Raw genomic sequence first — 26570 nt, 5'->3', positions numbered from 1 at the left:
TCCACAGGTTAACTTGACCTCGCCTCGCTTTTACGAGTCGTCCGCCGGCCGAACGACAGCAACGGGCCACGTCGAAGTTTGAATCAGTGAAATAAAAAGTTTAATTGAGAAAAAAGCATGCGTGTTATAAAAGATGTATTGCTAATCGATGCATTTACAGTAGTGTCGGTTTTCAACAGACCCGGGAGGAACACGCCCCTCACATTTTACTTGAGGGCAACAACACATCCTGTGTTATATCAACACATCTCTTTTTAGGAATGTATACTTCATCAAACAGATAATAATATATTGGGTGGTGGTTAGTCTTTTATCACTTCAGACTGAATGTAATAAAACTGCCTGCTTTCAGTGATATGCTGTCATCCTCTAATGCCATTCACACACACACACACACACAGGCATGCACGCATGCACACACGCACACACACACACACACACACACACACACACACACCTACACACACACACACACACACACACACACACACACACACACACACACACACACACACACACACACACACACACACACACACACAGACAATCATTCATTCATTTATGTCCACATACAGTTATGCACAGGCAAGGAACACATTGTACAAGCTAGGGGTGGGACGATACATCGATCCTAGGGATGGGTACCGAATCCGGTACTTTTAAGGGTACCGACCGAATCACGTCAGTACTACCGAGTACCAATTCAAGTGAGATCCGCGGTGCCACATCAACGTTTCATTTACCGCAAAACTAAACCTATGAAGTGTGCCGCATGTTCATGTCAACGTTCACACGTACAATACACGCTTACCTAGGATTTAACTTGATTCAACAACAAAGCAGTCGGGGCAATAGCAAGCCGAAAACGGTCGCAAGTGTTGTTACACTTTACAAAGCTAGATGCAGACAACGCTCGCTGCAATATTATATATTATATATTAACATTGTTCTAAATAAATAATGATAATAAATTGTAAGTTTGGACATTTTTCGGGCGGCTACGTGGCGTAGTGGGCAAGGCGCTCGCCACGAATGCGGAGACGCTGGGCTCGCCTGTTCGAGCCCAGCGCTCCACATTGCTTTCAGTTTAGCTGGTCGTTCATACTAATACACATTGGCCGTATTAGGGGGTGGGAAACTGATGGGGGGGGATCGGGCGTTGTGGACAGCGACTCCTACAGGTCGGTTGGTGCGCCTGCGCAGTAGAATCAGGAAGTGTCGGGGGCAGCGTGAGCCTCCCACGCATTACTCCTCGCCACTGAGAGATCGAGCTGCGCAGGTGAAAAGATGCGACTGCTGTTACCTCAAGTACCGGAGGGGACTTAGTCCACATTGCAGCCAGCTTGTGGGAGGCAAGAAACAGCGTTCGTGACAGGGGAGGGTTGAATTGGATGATATACGAAATTGGGATGGGAGAAAATATAGAAGATGGGAGAAAAAGTGGATACAAAAAAAAAGTTTGGACATTTCTTTTTTACAACTGAGGTGGGTAGATTACATTTTTAGAGACTAATGTACAGAAAAAAGGTACCGTTGGGTACCGGTATCGATTCACAGGTACCAGTACTGGTACCGGTATTGGTTCAAATAAGAACGGTACCCAACCCTAATCGATCCAGATCGATATATCGATCTAATTATCAATGATCCAATTGGATCGATGCAACGTAAAAAGATCGGTTCATATCGACACTCTTATTTAGAAAATCCGGTGGCAAGTCTCATTACGTCCAAGCGTTCGGGCAGCTGGATTCGCGCAAGATCATCACGTGAATGAATGAATGAATGAATGAATGAATGAATGACTTTATTTGACAATATAAAAAATAAACATGTGACAGAAAGCACAGTCAGGATATACTGCCAAGGATGAAACACAAAAAAGCTCAGAGCTTATTTCCATTGTGGTGAGATGTGAAAACAAACCATCTGACAGTCAGGTTAGCGAGATGGCATTGGCTATATACGCCCAACAACAACAGTGTGTGAAGACGTTATAGCAGGGCTCCAGAGTGCGCCTATTTGGTTGCATTATGCGACCCAAAATAAGTCCCTGCTTTTTTTTCCCGCAACAAGTCCAATGCATCTAACATGCTTTGCATCCTCGCTAGGGGTGGGCGATATGACGATATTTTATAAATATCGGGTACAGTTCATTAACTATACACTTTTTAAACGTATCGTGGACATTGTGATGATTTGCACAAACCCTCACGTTTCTAAGAATCAAGAGGTTTATTTGTCACATACATACCAGGGCATACAGTGAAATGCGGGTGGTCATGCCTGCATCGCTTGTGCAATAATACAATAATAAAATAGACATAGAAAAAAACTGGTAAGACATAAGATGTGCATGATAAAAATAGACATGCTAAATTCCTGAGAAGGCACTGGTTCCTATGTACACTACTATACAATATACAATTTTAACTCCGTCATTATGTTATACTTAATATATCTAAACTATACTATACAAGAGCCACATCTGTTCTTTCCTTAAAGTGGCTTTTATCTTCCTCATCCCTTTAAAGTGACTTTTCCATTATTTAAAGTGACACAACAGCCTCACAGGCTCTTTGTTTGTAGCCGGGCAAAAGAAAGATGGCGTCGTGATCGGATTTACCTAGTGGTGGAGCCGGTACTGCCTTGTAGCCCTTTTTGAAAGTGGTGTAGCAGTGATCCAGCGTATTACCCCCCCTAGTGGTGCATGTTATGTGTTGGTAGAAGTGTGGCATAACTTTTTTTAAATTAGCCTTATTGAAATCGCCGGGTACGATTATAGCCGTGTCTGGATGTTTGTTTTGGTGCTGGTTCAAAGAGTCCTGTAGGTCTGCCAGAGCTTTGGCGGTATCTGCTTGCGGTGGGATGTATACTGCTGTGATTATTATGGCTGTGAATTCCCGGGGGAGATAAAACGGGCGACATAGGATGGATAAATGTTCAAGGTCCGGCGAACAGGAGCGGGAAATAATCTTTACCTCCTTGGGGCTACACCAGCCGTTGTTTGTCACACAAACCTATGGACTTTCCCGACTCTTCAGAACAATCAGCGCGGAAGACAGAGAAGATGGGATGATGTTTTGATCCGGTGTTGATGGCTTCAACCATGTCTGTCGTGAAACATAGGATATTACAGTCACTCACGTCCCGTTGGAATCTAATCCTTGCTCTGAGATCATCCATCTTATTCTCCAGCGAACGGACATTCGCCAACAGAATCGATGGGATTGCGGGCCGGTAAGCAGAACTTTTTAGGCTGATTCTGATTCCACTTCTCCGTCCTCTGTGCTTACGTTTGATCGTGCCACAGCTTTTCCCTTTGTTCTCGTCCCGTCTTATCTCTGATGGCCAATCTTGGCAAAAAGTGTTGTTAAACTCCTCATTCAGTCCGGAGTTTAAGTCCATAAGTGACTGTCGTATGACGTTGTTATGTGTACTTTCACATGGTGGAGGGTATACTTACTGTCTGTGGTGTATATTCACATTGTGGTTTAAGTGTGGTGTCACTAATTGGTGAGGTGTGATTGACACACTGTTGTTTTTCTTGTACTTAATATGGCTGCTCTTGTAATTGATCACAGGTGTGGTGACGAGGCTCCACACCCTACAAACAGACCAGGAGCTCGTCACTGCAGTTGTCGCTCGTCACAGTCTCTCACCAGAGTGCTCTCAGAAGTGCTCTTTCACCTGTGCTCTCACTATTCTCCACTTGCACAACCTGAAAGTAGTCACTTCCGGCTGACTTCCGGTTGCCAATGGTACTTCCTGTCCCATCCAAATACATTGGTTTTAGCTACTTTTCTCCCCTTATTTAAACAACTTTGTCGTCACAGAGAGGCAATGAAACGTTTGTATTATTATAGTATAGAATGTATTTAATAAGCAAACGTTTGTCAGCAGGGTTTTTGGGCTGTATTTCATGTAAAAACGTTCACTGTTAGTTTACTTGCTCACGCTAATTAAGGCTAATACTGGCTAACAGAAGCTAGCGCAAGAAACGACGCCGCAAAGTATTGTTTATAGTGCATTTCTTGCCACCTTATAGCATTTGTACATTTGTATGACAGTCTATAATGCTCCCGTGAGGTTTTTCCGGACGTTTTGGTAATGATTTTCACTATAAAATCATATTTCTAAATGACAGGAAGTTGATGAAAACTGGCCGGAATAGCTTTGAGCTAACGATCTTTGCCGATGCATTCCATTCTAAACGTAACGTTAGTTGTTCAAAACATTACCCGTCTATATAATTTGTTCCTCAACATTAGCTTCTAACTGTAGCAGGCTGCAGCTTGCTGGCTAACGTTAGCTTCTAACTGTAGCAGGCTGCAGCTTGCTGGCTAACGTTAGCTTCTAACTGTAGCAGGCTGCAGCTTGCTGGCTAACGTTAGCTTCTAACTAGCAAGCTGCAGCTTGCTGGCTAACGTTAGCTTCTAACTGTAGCAGGCTGCAGTTAGTTTACAAAACATTACCCGTCTATATAACGTTGAGGAACAAATTATATAGACGGGTAATGTTTTGAACAACTAACGTTACGTTTAATATGGAATGCATCGGCAAAGATAGTTAGCTCAAAGCTATTCCGGACAGTTTATCAACTTCCTGTCATTTAGAAATATGATTTTATAGTGAAAATCATTACCAAAACGTCCGGAGAAACCTCACGGGAGCATTATAGACTGTCATACAAATGTACAAATGCTATAAGGTGGCAAGAAATGCACTATAAACAATACTTTGCGGCGTTGTTTCTTACAATGCATTGGCAAATATCGTTAGCTCAAAGCTATTCCGGCCAGTTTTCATCAACTTCCTGTCATTTAGAAATATGATTTTATAGTTAAAATCATTACCAAAACGTCCGGAAAAACCTCACGGGAGCATTATAGACTGTCATACAAATGTACAAATGCTATAAGGTGGCAAGAAATGCACTATAAACAATACTTTGCGGCGTCGTTTCTTGCGCTAGCTTCTGTTAGCCAGTATTAGCCTTAATTAGCGTGAGCAAGTAAACTAACGGTGAACGTTTTTACATGAAATACAGCCCAAAAACCCTGCTGACAAACGTTTGCTTATAAAATACATTCTATACTATAATAATACAAACGTTTCATTGCCTCTCTGTGACGACAAAGTTGTTTAAATAAGGGGAGAAAAGTAGCTAAAACCAATGTATTTGGATGGGACAGGAAGTACCATTGGCAACCGGAAGTCAGCCGGAAGTGACTACTTTCAGGTTGTGCAAGTGGAGAATTCTTGACCATTTTGCTCTTTATTCTATAATGCTCTTTGCTACATTTTTGTCCATGTGATTTATTTTTGTTATATCCTGAACCATGGAGGTTGGAGCACCCAGCTCTCCACTTGTTGTACCTTTAGACTAGCTGTTCCATAAATATAGTTATTTTTTCGTAAAACGTGTCCGACTTCCTTGCTGTCCACCACGCTACAATCAAGGCCTACCGGGGAAACGAGTGATATTACCTGCGACTGTGAAGGCCTTAGGGCAAGTCACTTATACTTGATTGTAACAGACATCTATGCCAGCGTGGTTTTTATAAATAAAAAAGTATTAAAAATAAACACAATAATAAAAAATTAGCACAATCTCTGCGGAGCAAAACCAACTGCGACTGACCTCGCTTGCACCATCGTCATAAGCCACCGTGGCTGAGATGTGACTTACTTTGTCGCAGCGCTTTACTCTCTCGTCTCTCCCTCTCACAGATACAGAAAAAAGTTCACACACTTGCCCAACTTATGTCACGTACACGCATATACACGCACGTACACACCCAGAAACAGAGAGGTGGTGCCACAGGATTGTTGTTTGGAGGAAACAGATCAACAGTTTCCTGTACAGAAACAGATACAAATTTTCTCTATTTAGTAGAAAAAGAATAGTTGAATCAGTCTTCTTATCAGTTTTGGACTATGGTGATGTAATTTATAGGCATGCTGCGGCATCAACTCTTAACACTTTCAGTGCCAGCCATGCGGTGCCCCGGAACCCCGTTGCGTGCCACCACCCACTTCAATGACAGAGCTCTCATATTTGCGAACACATAAACGATATCTTAAATTATGGCCTAATGTGTCTAATATGGCCGTCGCTTATCAATGACTTGTTTGCAGTCAACATTGTCGAAACGGATTGTTTTTTTAATCGGTTCATTTCCGTTTTATACCATTTTGAAAAACGCTAGTTTTTTGAAAGTTTCAGAAAAAAATTAAGATTCTGTGATAAACGCCCTTTACTGGAATACACTGGAATACACAAAACACGTTGTCATTTTTCGGCCTATTTATGAATCGTTTTCAAATAAATGCTAGATTATCGATAGTATATGTGTACTTATGGACGCTATAGAAGCGGGCTGAAAAATCTATTATCTTATTTCCTGATCGCACACACACACAGACACACATATGGCACACGCTGATATGGTGAAAATAGACTGGTAAAATAGATTCCTTACCTCAGATCAGATGTTCTCCAAAAAGATTATTCCAATTCCTGATCGCCATTCCAAATATCGATCGCGTTTATTGATCCACCGCTGGGTACTGGAAACACACATTCTCCGCTGTTCTGGTGGTGGGCAATGACTTCGATCGTCTCCGGTTACTTGTCTGACAAGTAAAATGTGGAAGCAGGACTTTTTTTCTCCATGCGTTTCATTCAATCCAATTCAAAGGGGTGCAGTACCATCCGGAGAGACGATAGGCGGCGGTATTTTCCCTGTTCGAGTTCAGACAGATCCTCACTGGTAACGTGAGGCTAGATTTATGAAAAATTATTGATAAAAAAATAAAAACGATTAAAAACGAGATCTCTCGTCGGCTGGCACTCAACGGTTGGCATGAACTAACAAGAAATCTCGTCGTTGGCACTGAAAGTGTTAAACCTCTGGATTCTGCATATCACTCAGCTATCAGATTTATAACTGGTGACAGATATGATAGTCACCATTGTGTCCTGTATGATAGGGTGGGTTGGCCTTCTCTTGCAGAAAGGCGCAACAAACACTGGTATTTATTTATTTATTTATTTTTAAAGCCCTTATTGGTAAACAACCTGTTTATATCTCCTCACTGTTAGATTGTAATATTGGAACCTATTCAACTCGATCGAATGACTGGATGGTTCTTAGGGTTCCTCAAATTTGTTCTGAGCTAGGGAAGTCAGCCTTTTCCTTTGATGCCTCTAACTCATGGAATGTCCTTCAACTCTCGCTGAAATTGGAGGTTCTCCCTTCCCTTGGAATGTTTAAACATATGATTTCAGACCATTGTGTGACTACCTGTAACTGTTTTAGTTGATATTTTTAAATTATTTTGAAACGTTTTTAAATTTTTTGTTTACATTTCTGTGAATATTGTTTTTATTATGTACTGTACAATCGCCGTTTCTGTAAATGAGGGAAACCTCAGATGCTTATGATTTTAAATAAAGGTTGAAATTAAATATGTAGCCTCGCGTTCTAACCGCTAGCATTGCGGCTAGCATGAATGATCTAATAAGGCACTGGTTTCATAGCATCATAGCTAGCTTCGAAAACCTCTATATTGTCCGTGTGTGTCGCGTTGAAGATGACGTCACGGCGCCCCAGCTACACTGATGGGGGGGGGGGGGGGGGGGGGGGGGGGTGCTACAGAGTCAAGTAGGTAGTACCATGCAGACCGTGGAAAAGCGGCATAAGAGAATACTTCATAATGTTGCATGCAATTAAAAAGTAAATATATGATGATGATGCACACACAACTATACAGTGTTATGTTTACCAGTATGATGTTATAACATTGCTGATAATAAAAATTATTATTATTTTCTCAAAGTAGTGTGTGTGTGTATTTTTGGCTAAAGTGGATAGAAAACACAGTAGGCTACTGTGCAAAAATATTAGGCACCCAATAGTTTGTATATAAATTGTCTTAGATGTTAATACATTTTTGTCTGTATTAGTGTGTCAGTAGACTACTCTTTTCGATTTTTTGAAACTTTAAATAAAATTATTTTTGAAAGCATCTTCATGGTTTAATGCAGACATGTTGCAGGGATTATTATAATCATCTTGTTGGCATGACTGTATCCACCAAAGGGTTAAATCAAGCATTTTTAAGTGCTTTAGAGGAAATGTCAAAATATTGTGATATATATTGTGTATAGTATGATAGTACATAGCCAAAAAATATCGTGATATCACTTAGCGGCCATATCGCCCAGCCTCGCCATTCCTGCTAACGCTAAGCTAACCCTGCTCAGAGGCACAGAGAAAACAGCTCCATTGGAATTGATTAGATTGTTTTTCATTTAATTGTCTGGAAGAGCTCAAAAATAAAAATGTCAAATGATATTTTCTTTGGCTTTTTTTAGTTGATCTAAATATGATATCGTCTCATATCGATTGCAGGCATATGAATCAAATAGTATCGTGGCAGACTTTGTGATATCGGCAAATATCGTACCATTGTCCAAATAATCGATATCGTATCGTATCGTGATGAAACTGGTGATTCCCACCCCTAGTACAAGCACAATGCACAAAGCACAACCGAAATGTGTCTTCACAGTAGATATCCTCCAAACGGTCCCCTCTGTCCTGAGCGACAAGAGACAGCACAGCATGTCACAGCCTCACATCGTCAACATAATTGAACTTTGGCACAAGCTGCGCAGAGTTCCAGTAAATGACATGTCCTTCTCCACTCTGCCTATCTGCTGGTGAGAGAAAATGAAAGCCCCTCGCAGGGGGTAAAGGCCCCAGATGTCCACGCCTCATCCTCTGAGGGACTTGAAAGAGTGTGAGAGAGAGAGAGAGATAGAGAGATTAGGGGGGGGGGGGTTGCTAAATTACTCTCTGGTCCTCCTATTTGATCAGTGTCATCTTTGTCCTCTGTGTGTTAGAGGGAAATGATTGGATCTGAAGAGAGGGACAAATACCAAATGGTTTTCTAAATAAAGACATAGAGCCTCGCAACACACATCGACCGATGTGTCCACACCCACCTGCGACACGGTCAGTATGTACTGAGCTGTTTTAACCCTTTCATGTGTTTTCTTTGGAATGTCTTCTCCCAGTCCTATCAGATAATGCTGATACTCTATACAGCTACGTTCACACTACAAGCCTTAGTGCTCAATTCTGATGTATTGCTCAGATCCGATTTCTTTTGTTTGGCTGTTCACATAATATATTTTTTTAATGTGGCAAATATCACATTCCAGTGTGAACTGGTCACACTCCTCAACGGACACTGAAGTCACAGTTTATGGTTTCATTTATACGTTAATGTGCAGTGGAGCACAGCAGATGATAATGGTGGTGAGGAGGAGGTGAAAGAGAGCCATTTCTTATTTAATTTCAATAATGCTTTCAGACACAGACCGGTTATGATATGTCCCCTCGAGTTTTGCTTGTACAGAAGTATCACCCCTATGAGGTAAACGCCTCACCTCAATTCATTCACATGAATTCGCATTGCAAAAAATCTGAGCTGTATCTGATTTAGGACCACATTATGAAAGTGGCCCAAATTAGAATAGAAAAGATCAGATTCCATGTGATTTGTGCATGTTCACACTGTTGGGACACTTTTACCTGCAGTCTGAATGTAGCCTATGTGTATCGATGGCCAGTACCCATTGTGGCAACATAATTATGTTCACTTCTCAAAATTCAAAACCCACATATGAGATTTTGCACCTGAATAGGGTTAATACTTTTTTTTTATGTCTAATGAAGTCATTCAGAACCTGCTCATAAAAAACGCATTAATAATAATTAAAGCTTTTAAACTGGCTCCATTGCGGTTACTGGATTTCAAATGTTGTTCTCTCTCCTTTCTCTCTTGCCTGGCGGTGGGAGTCTGAAAAGGTGACCGCCCTTCTCTCTGGTAAAAGTCCTAATTAAATCAATTCTGAAATGCAAAGCCTAAGAACAGTAATCTGACGAAGTCCCAAAAGACAGCCTGAACATATTATGCAAACGAGGTGTTGAATAATGATGAAAACCCGACAGGAGCCATGTTTTTTGCTTAGGGCTCTGGTTTAGTATACAGGCACTGTGACCTACAGGTGTGTTGGTGTTTTTCCCCACAGAGAGTCCCTGGCAAGAACAAAAACCTGCTTTCTAATCTACTTAAAACACACTGCACCCTCACAGTATATCAACTATTATCCAGCCGTCATCTTAATTCCAAAGGAACGACAGGGGAGGGGTTGAAAGATGAAGTAATTAAAAGACTCTTGGTGCGGAAGCCATCAGAATACTTCATGCATGTGTTGACTGCAGGAATGCATACAGCAGAGGCAGGACCAAGTCAATGGGTCTCATTCCCGAACGAAGTTACGACAAAACATTTAGTCTTAGCCAGATTTCGGCCCATTTAAGACATATTAGGGCTGGGAGTGGGAGTCCCCAAATTTTCCTGAGATCAGATTTGATCGTGGCTGAGAGCAGATTTAAGAGTGCTGAGGAGCACTCTTAAATCTGCTCTCAGCCACGATCAAATCTCATGATTGATTGACTAATTTAAAATTTCATTATAACTTGACAGACTGTGTTCTCATAGTGATTCCTTCACGTCAACGCTACAGGCCTCCTTGGAATTAATTACTTAATCATAATTAAAATAAATATGACAATATTTGTACGATAAGAAATTACGCATTTGATGTCGGAAAAATAAATAATATGGATTCATCTGATCACAAGGCAGCTGCTTAATGATTGAAAATTATAATTATTTAATGCCTTCTGTGGAATTTGTATTTCTTATTTGTTACACATCTGTTTTAATGATTAATTATATACATTTGAAAGAATGCAGGTCAACATGCAATGTATCCCATTGATTGGTATACAATGGGACAGACCTTTGTTTGATTGATTGAAAACTTTATTAACAGATTGCAGAATGGGTACAGTACAGCTCAATTACATAAGGGGATGCAGACCAGAGACAGAATTTCGTCTTGTTTACATCAGGGTCCCCCATTTTCAATTCATCATAACATATATGACACACACGACACAGATAGACAGTACTGCTACATCTATACATTTATGACATACCAGATTTGCAAATACAGTACTGTTTGTGATACAAAAAGAGTCCAGAAAAGAGAGTACATTTGACGTAGAAACTGTTGGAGGAGGTTGGGTAGGTGGGGGATAGACTTACACTGTACAAGCAAAACTGTACATTGGAATATTGACAAAACCATACTTGGTCATTTACTGTACATTGGAGGGGGTTGATATAGCTATAAACCTGCATTCCTTCGAATATATCATTAATCAATTAAACTTATATTGAAATACACTATATAGCCTATACACCAACACTGAAATGACAGTGGATAAATAAATAAGAACTAAAGCTAATCGGTGGAAATAGACTGCATTAATATTCCATAACAAGTCTTGTGTGCGCCTACGAATGAACAGTAGCCTATAGGCTTAATTATGGAATAATAAGCCATACTGCGTTCATTCATTACGCCCGCCATAGGCTATATATATTATATTTCATTCATTCATTCATATACAGTACTGCGCGCACGTGCGTGTGTGTGTGCGCGCTGCGGCAGGTGTACCGCGAGCTGTATATGATGCCAATACATTAATCTAATCTAGTTTTGATGGCGCGCAAGCGTGACTACGAAACCTAGCCGCATTTCTCGGAGACGCTCTCTGATTGGCACTGACTGACGCCAGGTTTCGTAATCACGCGGCTGGCAAGACTCGCAAAGCACTTCCGCCATTCCATTTGCACACAGCTGCGTCACTAGTTGCCTTATAAGGAGCTATGTAGGCGTTGTTTTGTATGCAAATGACCTGAACGGGAACACACTTTCGAGTTTAAGACAGAATGCCATTCTCCAAGCAGATATCAGATCATATAATTTGTGCGACCTTTTCAGCCACTTAAGAACTTGTCATTGATTATGTCTCAGTGGTTCCAAGATAAATCTTCCAGAATATATCTTTGAAAAATTTTCGGGAATGAGACCCATTGTTTCACAAACAGTAATGTCTCAAGTCCTCAGGCAGGAAGTCCCATATCGAGTCCCAAGTCGAGGCTGGTGATATCCGAGTCAAGACGGCCAAATCTCAAGCAATCACAGGTCACACTAGGGCTGGGCGATATAACGATAATGATTGCGATATATTTTAATAATCGATATAAAAAATTAAAAATAAATCTAATTTTTATTTTATTTTGTGACCTGCAACAGGGCAGTTTTAAAACCAGAGACAGTGGACAGACTTGTCTTTCTTGCTTGCAACTTAAAGTAATGGCTTTGCTTGTCCAAATGACAATACTGACCAAATTGAGATACGTTTTTCTCTTGTACATTTATTTTGTTTGCTTTCTAATTTAAAATAAAGTTTGAAACCGTCTGTACACAGGCTATGTGTGCTAGCAGAGCTAGTCTCCAGTCACGGTGCACATGTGCGGTGGTTTGTCCACCAAAAAAGCGCCAAAAGATAGAAAAGAAACTAGCAGAGCCAGAACTGTTCAACTCCCCTGGAGCCACAGCCAGCAGAGAAGCCGGTTTACTTTCGCTTTCAAACCATCTTTCATCAGGGGATGTAAGATGGCGGCAACGACAAAGAATTGCTGCAAAATAAACATACATCTGTTGTTAAAAAAAAAGAAAATATGTAAAAAAAAATATATATATATATATAATTTTTTTTATACTTATAACAATATAGATAATATCAAATATCAAGTGATATGATATTGTTACCGATATCGTTATCGCGATATCATTTTTGGCCATATCGCCCAGCCCTAGGTCACACCGAAACTGTGGGTTTTCGAGTCCAAAAACAAGTCCTAATGGGTTCGTTAAAAATGTAATGGCATTTCAAAATGTTTAAAGCCAACAGGGTAAATGTAGGTTCTGCACCGACACACAACTTCCTGCTCTGCTCGTGCAACTTGATTGGTCCAATGTGGAACTGTAATCAGGGAAATTAAGTTGATTTGCTTTACACTTTTTATGGTGAACATTTTGGGCTTGGGGAGAGTATCAAGTATTTCAAGTCATAAGGCTCAAGTCCAAGTGAAGTCACAGGTCATTAGTGTTAAAGTCGGGTTGCAGATATGATTTTGTCGAGTCGAGTCTGAAGTCATCAAATTTGTAACTCACAAATCATATGACTTGAGTCCACACCACCTGCCAATCCATACATCACGACCTGTACCCAGCTAATTAAATATGAACCTCCTGTGGGAATACAGAATATGCTTCTCCAACCAATCTGTCCAAAACATGGTGGGGAAAAAACCTCATCCCCTTTCTTAGGCCAAGCGATAAACAGGTCCTTCAATGGCCCAATTCCATGCTACAAATGAAAAGATCCAGATACATCTGCTGTCACTGAATAGGCCGACTAGTCTTTGTGACATCAGTTATCTGGCATAAAGAATTATATGTAGCTCAATGCCAGTGGAAGGGGGGGAGGGGGGGGGGGGGGTACATCGACATTCACATTCATAATAACCTATTCATATTCAATAAGAGGCGGGTACACAACACTATCATAAGCAAGGGGCCTGGGGTAACTTACATTGGCTTGGACTATGACCAGGTAGCGCGTTCTCTCCTCGTAGTTTAGCCTCTCGGTCAGAACAATGTGTCCTGATAGTGTGTTTGCTACACCCACTGTCCCATTAGATACCTGAGAGAGATGGAGAGAGAGCGAGAGAGAGAGAGAGAGAGAGAGAGAGAGGGAGGGGGGGGAGGGGGGAGAGAGTGAGGTGGAGAGAGAAGAGATAAAGAGAACGAGCAAGGGGGAGAGATAGAGATAGATAGAGAGAGAGGGGGACAGATAGGGGGTAGGGATAGGGAGGGAGTGAGGTGGAGAGAGAGAGAGAGAGAGAGAGAGAGAGATTATAGAGTTGATCATGTGGTGACATGGCGTAGGTCATGTAGTGACATGGTGTAGGTCATGTGGTGACAGGGCGTAGGTCATGTAGTGACAGGGTGTAGGTCATGTAGTGACAGGGCGTAGGTCATGTAGTGACAGGGTGTAGGTCATGTGGTGACAGGGCGTAGGTCATGTAGTGACAGGGTGTAGGTCATGTGGGGACAGGGTGTAGGTCATGTGGTGACAGGGCGCAGGTCATGTGGCGACAGGCCTACATACCGGATCATTTGGGTTGTACTGAACGCCGTATTCTATCTGTCCGTTGGGTCCGTCGTCGATGTCTGTGGCACCGTTGTTTCCTGAGAAGCCTGTGAACACTGTGGTTCCAATGGGTGTGAGCTAGCGATCAGAGAGAGAGAGAGAGAGAGAGAGAGAGAGAGAGAGAGAGAGAGAGAGAGAGAGAGAGAGAGAGAGAGAGAGAGAGAGAGAGAGAGAGAGAGATGTCAGCCCCGGCATCCCCTAGGTGTTACACATCCTCACAGCTGCTGCCATTCCCACTAAACCGCATTATGAAGAAATATGCACTTCAATCGGAGATGGGCAAATGTTGCAATCAGCAGTGGTTCGATACTTTGCTCTGCAGAGACACACAGTCTGACAGGTACTCTGAACCCACAACGAACAGGATGTGTGAACAAAGCAGAGTCATGGTTGTCACGAACATGGCAGTCACTATGCTCCTGACTACATACCTGTGGAGATGAAGTTATAAAAGGGGGTTGAGTCATCACAGGAAGTGTGCACAAAGCGAGGCCATGTTGATAAAGGGATGGAAACTACACAGTTGGCAAAGACTCTCAGCTTTACAGAATGTGCAACTGTTGTAGAGACAGCGGATTGATTGGGATTGGCCCTAAATATCCTTAAACTGCGCTTGTTAGCTCGGTTTTGCTATCCCAAGCATCCTTAAGCAAATACTGCAGGTCCAATTTAATTTTAAATCTCACAATATGACTGGAGGACATAGCAAAAAGTATGGATGGCTAAAAACGTAATCGTGGAAAAACACCCTTAACCACATGGACATACATATTTGTTATTTGTGATATTTATTGTTATTTTGCAAGACCTACCAAATGCTACATTGCATACATAATACACAATACATCTCTGACACAGGTTGAACCAGTCATAATAGCGGTGAGACATCCCACTCTCTAAACTTATTCCCACAACCGCTTTACTATATGGCTCTTAACACTTTGAGCGCCACGCCGTGTTTTCCTTTTTACCCCGTTGATGCCACGGTCCACGGCCCATGTAACGTTAATATCGCCTAATCTATGTTTTAAATTATGCTATGTGTCTAATCTGCCCATCGCTTATCAAAGAATCATTTTCCAGTCAACATTGGCAAAGCAGATTGTGTTTTTATCGCTTCATTTCCTTTTTATAGCATTTTGAAAACCACTCGGTTTCGAAGAAAAAACAACACATTCCCTGATAATCGCCTTTTACTGGAATATTCCAGAACGTTATCATTTGTCGGTCTATTTATGAATAGTTTTCAAATAAACGCTAGATGGTCGATAGTATACAGTATGTGTGCGCACGCACGCTTGTGCCGTGCGCTGATAATCGCTGCTATTATTTCCTCATGGCTTTTACAGTGAAACAGCCATATCACATATAGTAGAAATGCTTATATCTCTATGAAAACGAGTCTGATTATCCTAACACTGATAACATAGATTCCTTATGTCATGTAAGGTATTGGCTCGTGTTGCTACACGGACAGGTATATAGGTGGCACAGTACTTCCTGGTGGGGAGGCTAGTAAACAGTAAACCTGAACACACGCTCTCCGTCTCGTTATTATTATGTGAACTAAAGAGTACGAGGTTTACACAACATGGTGTCAGAAGTGGGATAACTTAATATACGGAGACGAGAGAAAAAAAAAGATGTGTCGCAGCAGGGAACGAGAGGATAATGGAAGCAGTCGATCCAGCTCCCGCCACGCCGGCCGCCAAGAAGAAGGCAGCTCCCAGACTCAAGAAAGCAGGTCTCAGTGTCTGTGACCTGGTCGTCGAGGCAGTATCTGCTTCTAAAAAGAGGAGCGGGGTGTCACTCGCTGCCATAAAGAAGGCTCTCGCTGCCGGTGGCTACGACGTGAATAAAAACAAGACGCGTGTGAGGACTGCCGTCAAGTGTCTGGTGAAAAAGGGAACCTTGGTCCAAGTCACGGGTACCGGAGCCTCCGGCTCTTTCAGGATCAACAAGAAGGCTGAGGTTAAAGCAAGAAAACCAGCAAAGAAGCCAGCGGCCAAGAAGAAAGTAAAAGACGACGACAGGATGGGAGACGAAGCAGCCCAGTTGCCGTCGCTGCCACAGCTGGCTCCGCCAGGCAGGTTTGATTTCAACAATAATATTAATGACTGGACAAAATGGATGAAGCGATTTGGACGTTATAGAATAGCGTCTGGATTGGATAGACAGTCAGAAGAATTTCAAGTAAATGCCTTCATGTATGCGGCGGGAGACGACGCTGAAGACATATTAAGTGTTTTGCCGCTCACAGAGGAACAGAAAAACAAATACAAGGATGTCACGGATGCTTTCAATGCACATTGTGTCAGTAAGAGGAACGTCATATTTGATAGAGCATGTTTCAACAGACGGAACCAAGAACCAAGTGAGAATGTTGAATCCTTTATCACTGCTGTACACACACTGGCTGAACATTGTCAATTTGGAACCCTAAGAGAAGACTTGATAAGGGACAGAATTGTAGTAGGCATAAGAGATGCCAAGCTATCAGAAAACCTGCAAATGGATGCAGATTTGACTCTGGAAAGGGCAATGACTAAGGTGAAGCAGAGTGCAGCAATAAAGGAACAACAGCCCGTCTTAAGAGGCACGGAACAGCAGGCAGCTGCACATGTAGAGGCCATACAAAAATATGAATGGCAGAAGGTACAGCAGTACAGGACTGATACACAGTCTCCTGGATGTGGCAGATGTGGAAATGTTAGAAGACATATGTGGAGAGAATGCCCTGCCCGTGATGCTGTGTGTAGGGTGTGTCATAAAATAGGACACTTTGCAAAAACATGCAGGACAGAGAAACGGGTCCATGACATCACACTGGCACACACAGGGGCTTCTCCAGATGTGCCTTCTCAAGATGAGGAAGAGGACTTTGCGTTCCTGAATGTAGTAAACCTAGAGGAACCTGAAGATGAATGGCTGGAACTGTTAGAGTTGAATGGACAGGAGGCCATATTCAAGCTGGATACAGGTGCCCAGGTCACAGCGGTGCCAAGTAGCATGCACTCAGTTGAAAAACATGGTCATCTACAGCCACCAAAAAAAGTACTGTATGGACCAGGAAAATACAAGTTAAATACAAGAGGCTGCTTCAGTGGTGAACTGACCATTAGGAAGAGAACAACAGCACAATTAATCTATGTTGTAGAAGAACTAACCAGGCCCCTTCTAGGCCTTCCTGCAATAGAGGCGCTTGGACTCATAAAGCGGCTGCACACAGTATCAGCCCAGCGAGGTGATGTCAAGGTTCAATACCCCAAAGTATTCTCAGGCTTAGGGAAGCTAAACGGGGCCTACAAAATTGGGCTAGGGCCCGATGCTGTCCCATACGGCCTGTCAAGTCCACGTCCCTTGCCCCTGCGAGAGACGGTGAGCGCGGAACTGTGTGGCACATGTTCACAACACAGGGCAGACCGCAGAGAGCCCTTAGTCCCCACACCAGTGCGAGAAAGGCCCTGGCAGCGGGTCGCTACAGACTTGTTCTTATGGGAGAAGAATACTTATATTGTGGTTGTGGATTTTTTCTCACATTACATGGAGGTTGCCCATCTTAAGGTAGCTTCAGCTGAGACGGTTGTGGCTGCATTGAAGGACATATTCAGCCGTAACGGGACCCCACAGACCCTGGTTTCGGACAATCTGGCCCAATACAGTGGGTTGCCCTTCCGGAACTTTGCTAGTGAGTATGGTTTCACCCATGTGACCACGGTATCCGCAGGCAAACGGAGAGGCTGAGCGGGCCGTGGCTACGGTGAAAAGACTGTGGAAAGGGGGAGGCGACAAGGCAAAGGCGCTGCTGGTGTACCGCGCCACGCCCCTGGAGAGCGGTTATTCTCCTGCAGAGCTCCTCATGGGGAGACGGATTCGCTCCAACATACCACAACTCTCAAGGTCTCTACTCCCTCGCGGGCCAAACCTCAGGGAGATGCAGGCAGCTGCAGTGTGGCCAAAAGGTGTGGCTTTCCAAAGCGGACGGAGGAGGGTCTGTCGTACAGCGTGCAGACGAACGAAGGACAGTTGAGAAGGAATCGTGCTCACCTGTGCACTCGTCAACAACCGGCTCCACAGACAACAACACCTGAGGTACCTGAGCCGAATGTGGAACAAGGTAACTCAGACACACACACATGCCAGCCAGCTCAATGTGGCAGTGACATTAGAAATGACAGACATTCTGATAACACCAAAGTGCCCTATGTGACTTTCTCTGGCAGGGTGTCACATCCTCCAGTTAGATTGGATATGTGAAAGACTGTTTGAAAAAAAAGAAAATAAAAAACAGTAAATGAAGTATTGTGATGATCGGAGAATGTGAATTGTTTCTGAAAAAAAAGAGAAAAAAAAAAGATGGGAAGAGAGAGGAAAGATGATGTGATTTGTTGTTTGAAAATGTTATGCAAATATTGGATGCCTATTGTGGTGTAAGATTTATTATTATTATTATTATTATTATTATTATTATTATTATTATTATTATTATTATTATTATTATTATTATTATTATTATTATTATTATTATTATTATTATTATTATTATTATATTATTATTATTATTATTATGATTTGTTATTAAGGGACGGGGAGATGTTTCTTACTAAAAGGGGAAGATGTCATGTAAGGTATTGGCTCGTGTTGCTACACGGACAGGTATATAGGTGGCACAGTACTTCCTGGTGGGGAGGCTAGTAAACAGTAAACCTGAACACACGCTCTCTGTCTCGTTATTATTATGTGAACTAAAGAGTACGAGGTTTACACAACACCTTACCTAACATCAGATGGTATCCAAATAGTATATTCCAATTCCTGATCACCATTCGAAAAAATTGATAAGTATATTGATCCAACGTGTGTACAGTATAACCCATGCTCGCCGCGGCTCAGAGTCTCCAGAATGAACTCTGGTAACTCCGGCTGCATCAGTGGACTGGAAAATGTGGACTGGAATATTTTTTTTCCCCCATCCATTTTCATTGAGTCCATTCCAAAAGGGTGATTTACCATCTGGGAGACGATAGGGGGCGCTTTTTTCACATCTGATCGCCGGCGGCCCCTGAATCTCCAACGGTAGGCTCGCGTGATGCAATATGAATTCAGATCGCTAATAAAAAAACAAAATAAAAATTCAGAGAAAAGCCGTGACGTGGCTTTCAACGTCACAATCGTAAACCCGAGATTAGCCGTGAGTGGCACTCAAAGTGTTAAACTGCTTGTTGTTGCTGTCTGTCTGTCTGGGTTGGTATTGGTGTATTGACTCACACAGACGTCTTTATTAAATAAAAAAACGCCTCTCTCTAACGCCGTAAAGCACACAGAAACACTTGCACCATTTTAGTGGTTAAAATACATAACGTGCACGCGCATACACAAGTGCATCATACGTGCACAATACATAAATGCACTCATGTGTGCACATTCACACGCAAGTAGATCTAGGTAGATCAAGAATAGCTTGAGCTGGCAACCTGTGTCCTCCGGATGATTTCGGTCTTGCCAAAATCACAAAGTGATATTCTCATTTGAAATATTCTTTCACGAGCACGCCTGGCATTACGATGCCTTCGCCTGGCAACAGTTACTGCTGCCATGATCACCTGAGACGCTGGCAATGACACCCCTTTATAAATGCGCTTAGTTACCAGTGTTACCACCAAATTTCTCAAGACGTAAATAGTGTCGCTTTAACTGCGTGAGGCAATTAGCGCCGATCTTTGTGATTGGGAGTGTCCTTGCAATGAGGCTCATTTGCATAGAAAGGGGCACATGTTCTGCCCATATTACCTCTTTTCAATACCCGCAAATACCACTGACGCACCGAGACGCAATGCTGATGGCAACGCAATTACCACCATATTTCACCCTTTGCGCTTGCTTTGTGAATAGCAAACTGTATTTCAGAGCTATTTGCACCGGCATAGCGTCAGAAAGAGCCGCGCAATCCCTTTGTGAATTCGCCCGCTGGGCTTTTGGTGACCGAACTCAGAGGGGGTCACGTTGACTGTCAAAATCTCATAGGATGGCCGATGGCTGAACAACGGTCAGTAAGCTAAGGACAACAACGGTCAGTGAGCTAATTATAACGGTCAGTGAGCTAAGGACAAGGGTCATTGAGCTAAGGACAGCGGTCAGTGAGCTAAGGATAAAGGTCAGTGAGCTAAGGATAATGGTCAGTGAGCTAAGGATAACAGGCTAAGGACAACAACGGTCAGTGAGCTAATGATAATGGTCAGTGAGCTAATGATAATGGTCAGTGAGCTAATGATAACGGTCAGTGAGCTAATGATAACGGTCAGTGAGCTAATGATAACGGTCAGTGAGCTAATGATAACGGTCAGTGAGCTAAGGGCATCGGTCAGTGAGCTAAGGGCATCGGTCAGTGAGCTAAGGACAGCGGTCAGTGAGCTAAGGACAGCGGTCAGTGAACTAAGGATATCGGTCATTGAGCTAAGGACATCGGTCAGTGAGCTAAGGACATCGGTCAGTGAGCTAAGGACATCGGTCAGTGAGCTAAGGACATCGGTCAGTGAGCTAAGGACATCGGTCAGTGAGCTAAGGACATCGGCCAGTGAGCTAAGGACAGCGGTCAGTGAGCTAAGGACATCGGTCATTGAGCTAAGGACATCGGTCATTGAGCTAAGGACATCGGTCAGTGAGCTAAGGAAATCGGTCATTGAGCTAAGGACATCAGTCAGTGAGCTAAGGAGGACAACATGCAGCTTACCTCGTTCACCGCTACATAGTACCGTGGCTGCTGGAAGCGAGGCGTGTTGTCGTTTCGGTCCCTCACCACGATACGCACCTCGTGCAGGATGACGGTGCCGACCAGCTCGTTGATGCACTGCACCCGCACCACGATAGTGGTGATGTAGCTGGGGGGCTGAGAGAGAGAGGGGGGGAGGGGGGAGGGAGACAGAGAGAGAGAGAGATAGAGAGAGAGATGGAGAGAGAGAGAGAAAGAGAGAGAGAGAGAGAGATAGAGAGAGAGATGGAGAGAGAGAGAGAGAGAGAGAGAGAGAGAGAGAGAGAGAGAGAGAGAGAGAGAGATAGAGAGAGAGAGAGGGCGAGAAAGAGAGAGAGAAAGAGAGAGAGGGATAGAGCGGTTAAACAGAGAAAGTATACTACAAAGACAAAGGACTAATCAAACTAAAACAAATCATACAAAAACAAACGTCACACAACATTGCTCCCCTTTTCCCTCGACTGACACGCCAACCTATTTTATTTAACCTGTATTTAACCAGGCAGGCCCATTACAATGACGGCCTGGCGGGAGGACAAAAGGGCCTCTCGAAGGGTAGCAGGGAAAGGGGACAAAAGAAAAACATTTTATTAAATAGAAAAGAAACAGATACACATCACGAGGTAAGGGAAACAAATTAAAACACACATCAAACAAACAACCAAATCAAATTACAAGGTATGTACAGTAATACATGAAGCAGAACAGACAAATTACCGTTACAAGGCTGGGTGACAGCTGCAGGTGTGTGTAAACTCTGTGATAGAGTCCTTAAAAGTAGTGAGAGGGATCAATGTGTCAATTTCTTTCACATCGTGTTCCAACTGCTGGGAGCAGCAAATTGGACCATTGTTAACATGGGGAATATCTCTAGCGAGATACGTGCAGTGTATCGGCTAATATGACTCATAGGACCAAGGAGGGTTTTGTAAATAAGTGTAAGCCAATTATTTTCTCTATTATTCTCATATAGAGTGTAATGATAGCCAATTTACAGATGTGTATAAGCCACAGTGATGTACTGAAAAGGGGGCATTTGTAGCAAGGACACATGCATGTAAATGACATCGCCATAATAATAATAATAATAATAATAATAATAATAATAATAATAACTTCATTTTATATAGCGCCTTTCAGAAGACCCAAGGTAGCTTTAAGTCGCCATAGTCAATCATAAACCTATAAACTATTTATTCTATACTGTTCCTTTCATTCCCTACAATATATTGCTGTCTCTAAGAAACCATCTGCATTCTCTTGTATTCTGAGGCAGTGAGTGAGGAGGCGTGTATGGGCTCTGAGCCAGGGTTTCAAATTATTCCAACGACGCTGCAAGACAACGGGCACAGCACCCAAACAGTAGAGAATATAAACAAAACTGTTCCAAACACTAAAGCTGGAGAGAGGGGGAGAGCGAGAGGGGGGAGGTCATCTGCTGAGAGAACTCTTGGCAAACATTGATGCTCCATGGCCTTGATGCTAAATACTCTTCGATTTGTGTGTTGTGAAACTTGTGACTGGCCAGAACATTTTCTCTTTGTGAAGCACTCTTGCAGTTCAGCTGTGGGAGTCTGATGGTTCTGAGAGTGATTCCAAATAATATATTTGACAGGAATGACAGTTGGTATAGTCACATCTGAATCCGATTTCTCCATGCTACAGTACATACTATTGTAGGCCATTTTCAGTATGTGTTCTGTTAGTGTACAAATACTGTATGCAAAATAGATTTGGATAGTTTTTTTTCTTTTTCTTTATGTAACCAAGGTAATCATGTTGAGATTTCCACCTCTTTTTCAAGTGGGCCCTGGGGTGTTTCAGCAATACCCTGCTTCACATTCACACAGGTATATACTGTACATTCACACCAGGGAGCTGCCCAGTAAATTAGATTTGATTTGATTAGATTCAAATGTATTGTCATTATACAGCACAAGTACAGTACAACGGAAATAAGTTTTGCATCCAACCAGAGTGCAAATGTAACAGTAAAGTGAAATAGTATACAATGTACAGGTGATTCAACTGGGTATACAATATATAAATGAGTACTACTGAGTGTAATGCTAATGAGATGTATGTACAGATTTGTAATATAATATGTACACAGTGATACAGGTATAAAGACAGTATGATAGTAGTTCATGAATGCGTTCGTATTTTGGGCGAACGTGAACTGAACGTACTGTATTTCCGCTAAATGAACGTAATTGAGATCTCAGCGCTGTATAACGGCGTTCAAAAGTGCGTTCATTCTCAGCACTCTATTATAACGGCGTTCAAAGGTGTGCCAGATTTCATATGCCTTTCAGCCGAAAACCCAGTTAAAACACACCGTAAACAGGCTTAAAAATAATGCGGAAAACCACCCAATCTGGCAACGCGCCTGTCACCCCCTGGCTAAGTCATCAGACTCCTCACAACAAACAGTGGAACCGCGGAATCGGCGAGCATAATTATCATGGACGAAGCCGAGAGCTGCAGCAGCACTCGCTCAGAGTCAGACTCTACCTCTACGACGTCGGTGTATGAGCATTTAAAAGAGTTTAACGTTAAAGTCAGTACTGACTCAGACGGAAAAAATCTAACGTTTGTCTTGTCCACCCCGTTTGAAGAAGCAAGTCCGTACATCGACGACGTCGACAGCAAACCTTAAACGGCACATTGAGAATAAGCAAAAGTCCTGTTTTTGTTTTCATAATAAAGACAATTCAAGCTAAGTTTTTCCTCATGTTTTTGAAAATATACTGTAGAGATGAAAGCTGCAGCTGCTACTAGTGTGGACTGAATGGGCGGCAGCAAAGCGCTATGGAAATGCCAGTATTCCGATTGCTGTCTGTGGTTCAATAATTTTTTACAAATAATAGCTCACAGCAACGTATTGAAAAAAGAACTATAAACTATAAATTAGTTCATTTTTGAAACCATGAACTTTAGTAAAAGAAAATTGAATTATGAACTATGAACTGAACTAGTTCATTAAAAAAATTATGAACTGTGAACTGAACTAGTTCATGTAGAAAGTGAACTTTCCCAACACTGACTGTAGTAAGAGTAGGTACGGGATATGTACAGATACTGTATATAGTATCTACAGATATGTAAAGGGATTATGTGCAGGTACAGACTGGTGTAGATATATATATACACGTTGAGAATATATATATATATATATATATATATATATATATATATATATATATATATATATATATATATATATATATATATATATATATATATATATATATATATATATATATATATATATATATATTCTCAACGTGTATATATATATCTACACCAGTCTGTACCTGCACATAATCCCTTTACATATCTGTAGACACCTGGATATGGGTTATATCCAGGTGTATAAGTAAGTATATATAAGGATTATATGCAGGTATATTCACTATTCAGTCATATATATATATATTAGTGCTGTCAAACGATTAAAATATTTAACTCGATTAATCGCATGAGTGTCCATAGTTAACTCGCGATTAATCGCAAATTAATCGCATTTTTATTTTATTTTACCTTAAACAGATCTTTTTCAAGTTCCAAGTTTTAATACTCTTATCAACATGCGAGTCAACAAATGCTTGCTTTGTGCAGCCATTTAACACAAAAGGATGACCCTCATGCATTGCAAATTTGCATCAAATTCAAAACAGAGTGATGCACAAAATAACTTAAAAGAAAATAATAATTTAAAACAATGAATAAAGTGTGCATGAAATAATAGGGGAAAGAAAACGTTAGGAACTTGTTACATTCACACACACAAGGGCTGATTAATCACACACCCCCCTCTCTCCCTCACACACACACTCTCCCAGCTCTTTTTCTCTTTTGCCCCTTCCTCATCTCTCTCACCCCCCTCTCTCTCTATATCTCACACACACACACACACACACACACACACACACACACACACACGCACGCACGCACGCACGCACGCACGCACGCACGCACGCACGCACACACACACACACACACACACACACACACACACACACACACACACACACACACACACACTTCAGAAACAAACATAGTATCAATGAGAGCATCAATAATACACCTGAGTGAAGTCTAGTAAAAAAAATTAAAAAAGATTTTTTTTTTTTTAGTTAATCTTGAGTTAAAAGAATTAGTGGCATTAATAGAATCGGGAGTTAACGCGATATTAACGCGATATATTTGACAGCCTTAATATATATATATATATATATATATATATATATATATATATATATAATGCTGTAAATATACTGTACAAATATAAATGTAAATATGCTGTATATACAGCACTGTTGTACATGCTATCATACAGAGTATATGGGAAGACTATAGTACGAGGATTATTATGATTACTTCATTCTGGCGAATTTTCTGCATCTCAGGAACCACATGTTCAGAGTCGTACAGTATGGGTAACAGAGCCTAGGGTGTAGGCAATGGAGTCAGAGTTCAAAGTTTATATGGTAGGGGGAAGGGGGCTGTCAACGTGGTACAGAGCTGACTTGGAGCGGAGGTTCCTGTAGCGTCTCCCGGAGGGGAGGAGGGCAGACAGTCCATGACTGAGGTGAGAGGTCTGACACCGGCCCCTGAGCAGCTCCACTGGAACAGCAGTTGTTATTGAGGGACGGGAGAGAGTTCTTCATTCACTTCTACTAACATGTGAAGTATATGGAGTAGATGGTTGATATTATCGTTTCCACCCCAAATTTTTTTGGCAAAACTGCCAGTGCAACCCTCCTGGTGTAACAGCTGTCAGTGAACTGTTTTCTTCTTCTGGTATTACAAACAGCCACTTCCTCCTGGGTGTGTTCCAAGTCACACATACTGCAATTCATGTACTGAACACTATAGGCGCCAACGGAATGTGCTAATATGTACATACGTACATGTAGTATGTAGAACAGGGGTGGGCAATTATTTTTCCCGGGGGGCCGAATGAGCAACTGAAAATATGTTGGAGGGCCGGGCCAAAATTCCAAACTCAATTATGCATAATATAAAATTTATTTCTATATAAAAAGCAGTAAATGGCATTGTTTTGACCCCTGGTAAGAGTGTACAGTATGTTATTATTTGGCAATTAAAAGGTGAGGTTAGCTTTCAAAAATATCATTTATTCAAATAGAATTTATTTCCAAAATGATAAACAAAATGTGAAACATTAATAACAAAGGGCATGTATGAAAAAGTGCTATACAAATAAAGTTATTATTTTGAGTTACATACACTATTGAAACAAGGATTTTCTTAGCTTTCTAAAGACATCACATCATCTTATAGCCAAAATAAACAAGACATGTCACTGAACTGTGTAAAGAAAAGTGTCCCAGTTTTGTAGCCTTTTTTTACTTTACATGCCTATATTAAACATTTAATGTTTTCAGAACTGTGCAAAAAGAAATTAAAACAAAATATCAAGTGTCCCATTTCACTTGTTATATTTCCACATTTTAGTGTTCTTCAGCTCTTTTTTTTTTCATTCAGTGTGATAAATCCAGTCTCTGTTGAGCTTTAACTTCAAAGTCAGGTTGCATGTCTGAGGTGGAGATGCGAAGCACAGCTGCCAGATGTTCATC

At 41.8% G+C, this 26570-nt stretch overlaps 1 protein-coding gene across 1 annotated transcript in view; it reads right to left on the bottom strand.

Annotated features, from left to right (window-relative positions):
- Positions 1–26570, bottom strand: part of LOC311234736 (protocadherin-15-like) — a gene marked incomplete at its 3' end in the record, with an annotated part of 504680 nt that overhangs the window by 354433 nt on the left and 123677 nt on the right. The window contains exons 4-6 of the mRNA XM_084321979.1: positions 20947–21102; positions 14175–14294; positions 13596–13706 (exon numbers count right to left, since the gene is read on the bottom strand). Of these exons, the coding sequence (XP_084178105.1) occupies positions 13596–13706; positions 14175–14294; positions 20947–21102 (387 nt within the window). The remainder of the gene's footprint in view (positions 1–13595; positions 13707–14174; positions 14295–20946; positions 21103–26570) is intronic.

The sequence above is a fragment of the Notolepis coatsorum genome, assembly GCF_963971535.1.
Source record: "Notolepis coatsorum genome assembly, chromosome: 9".
NCBI classification, from domain to species: Eukaryota; Metazoa; Chordata; class Actinopteri; order Aulopiformes; family Paralepididae; genus Notolepis; species Notolepis coatsorum.
This window is presented reverse-complemented; position numbering and strand designations above follow the sequence as displayed.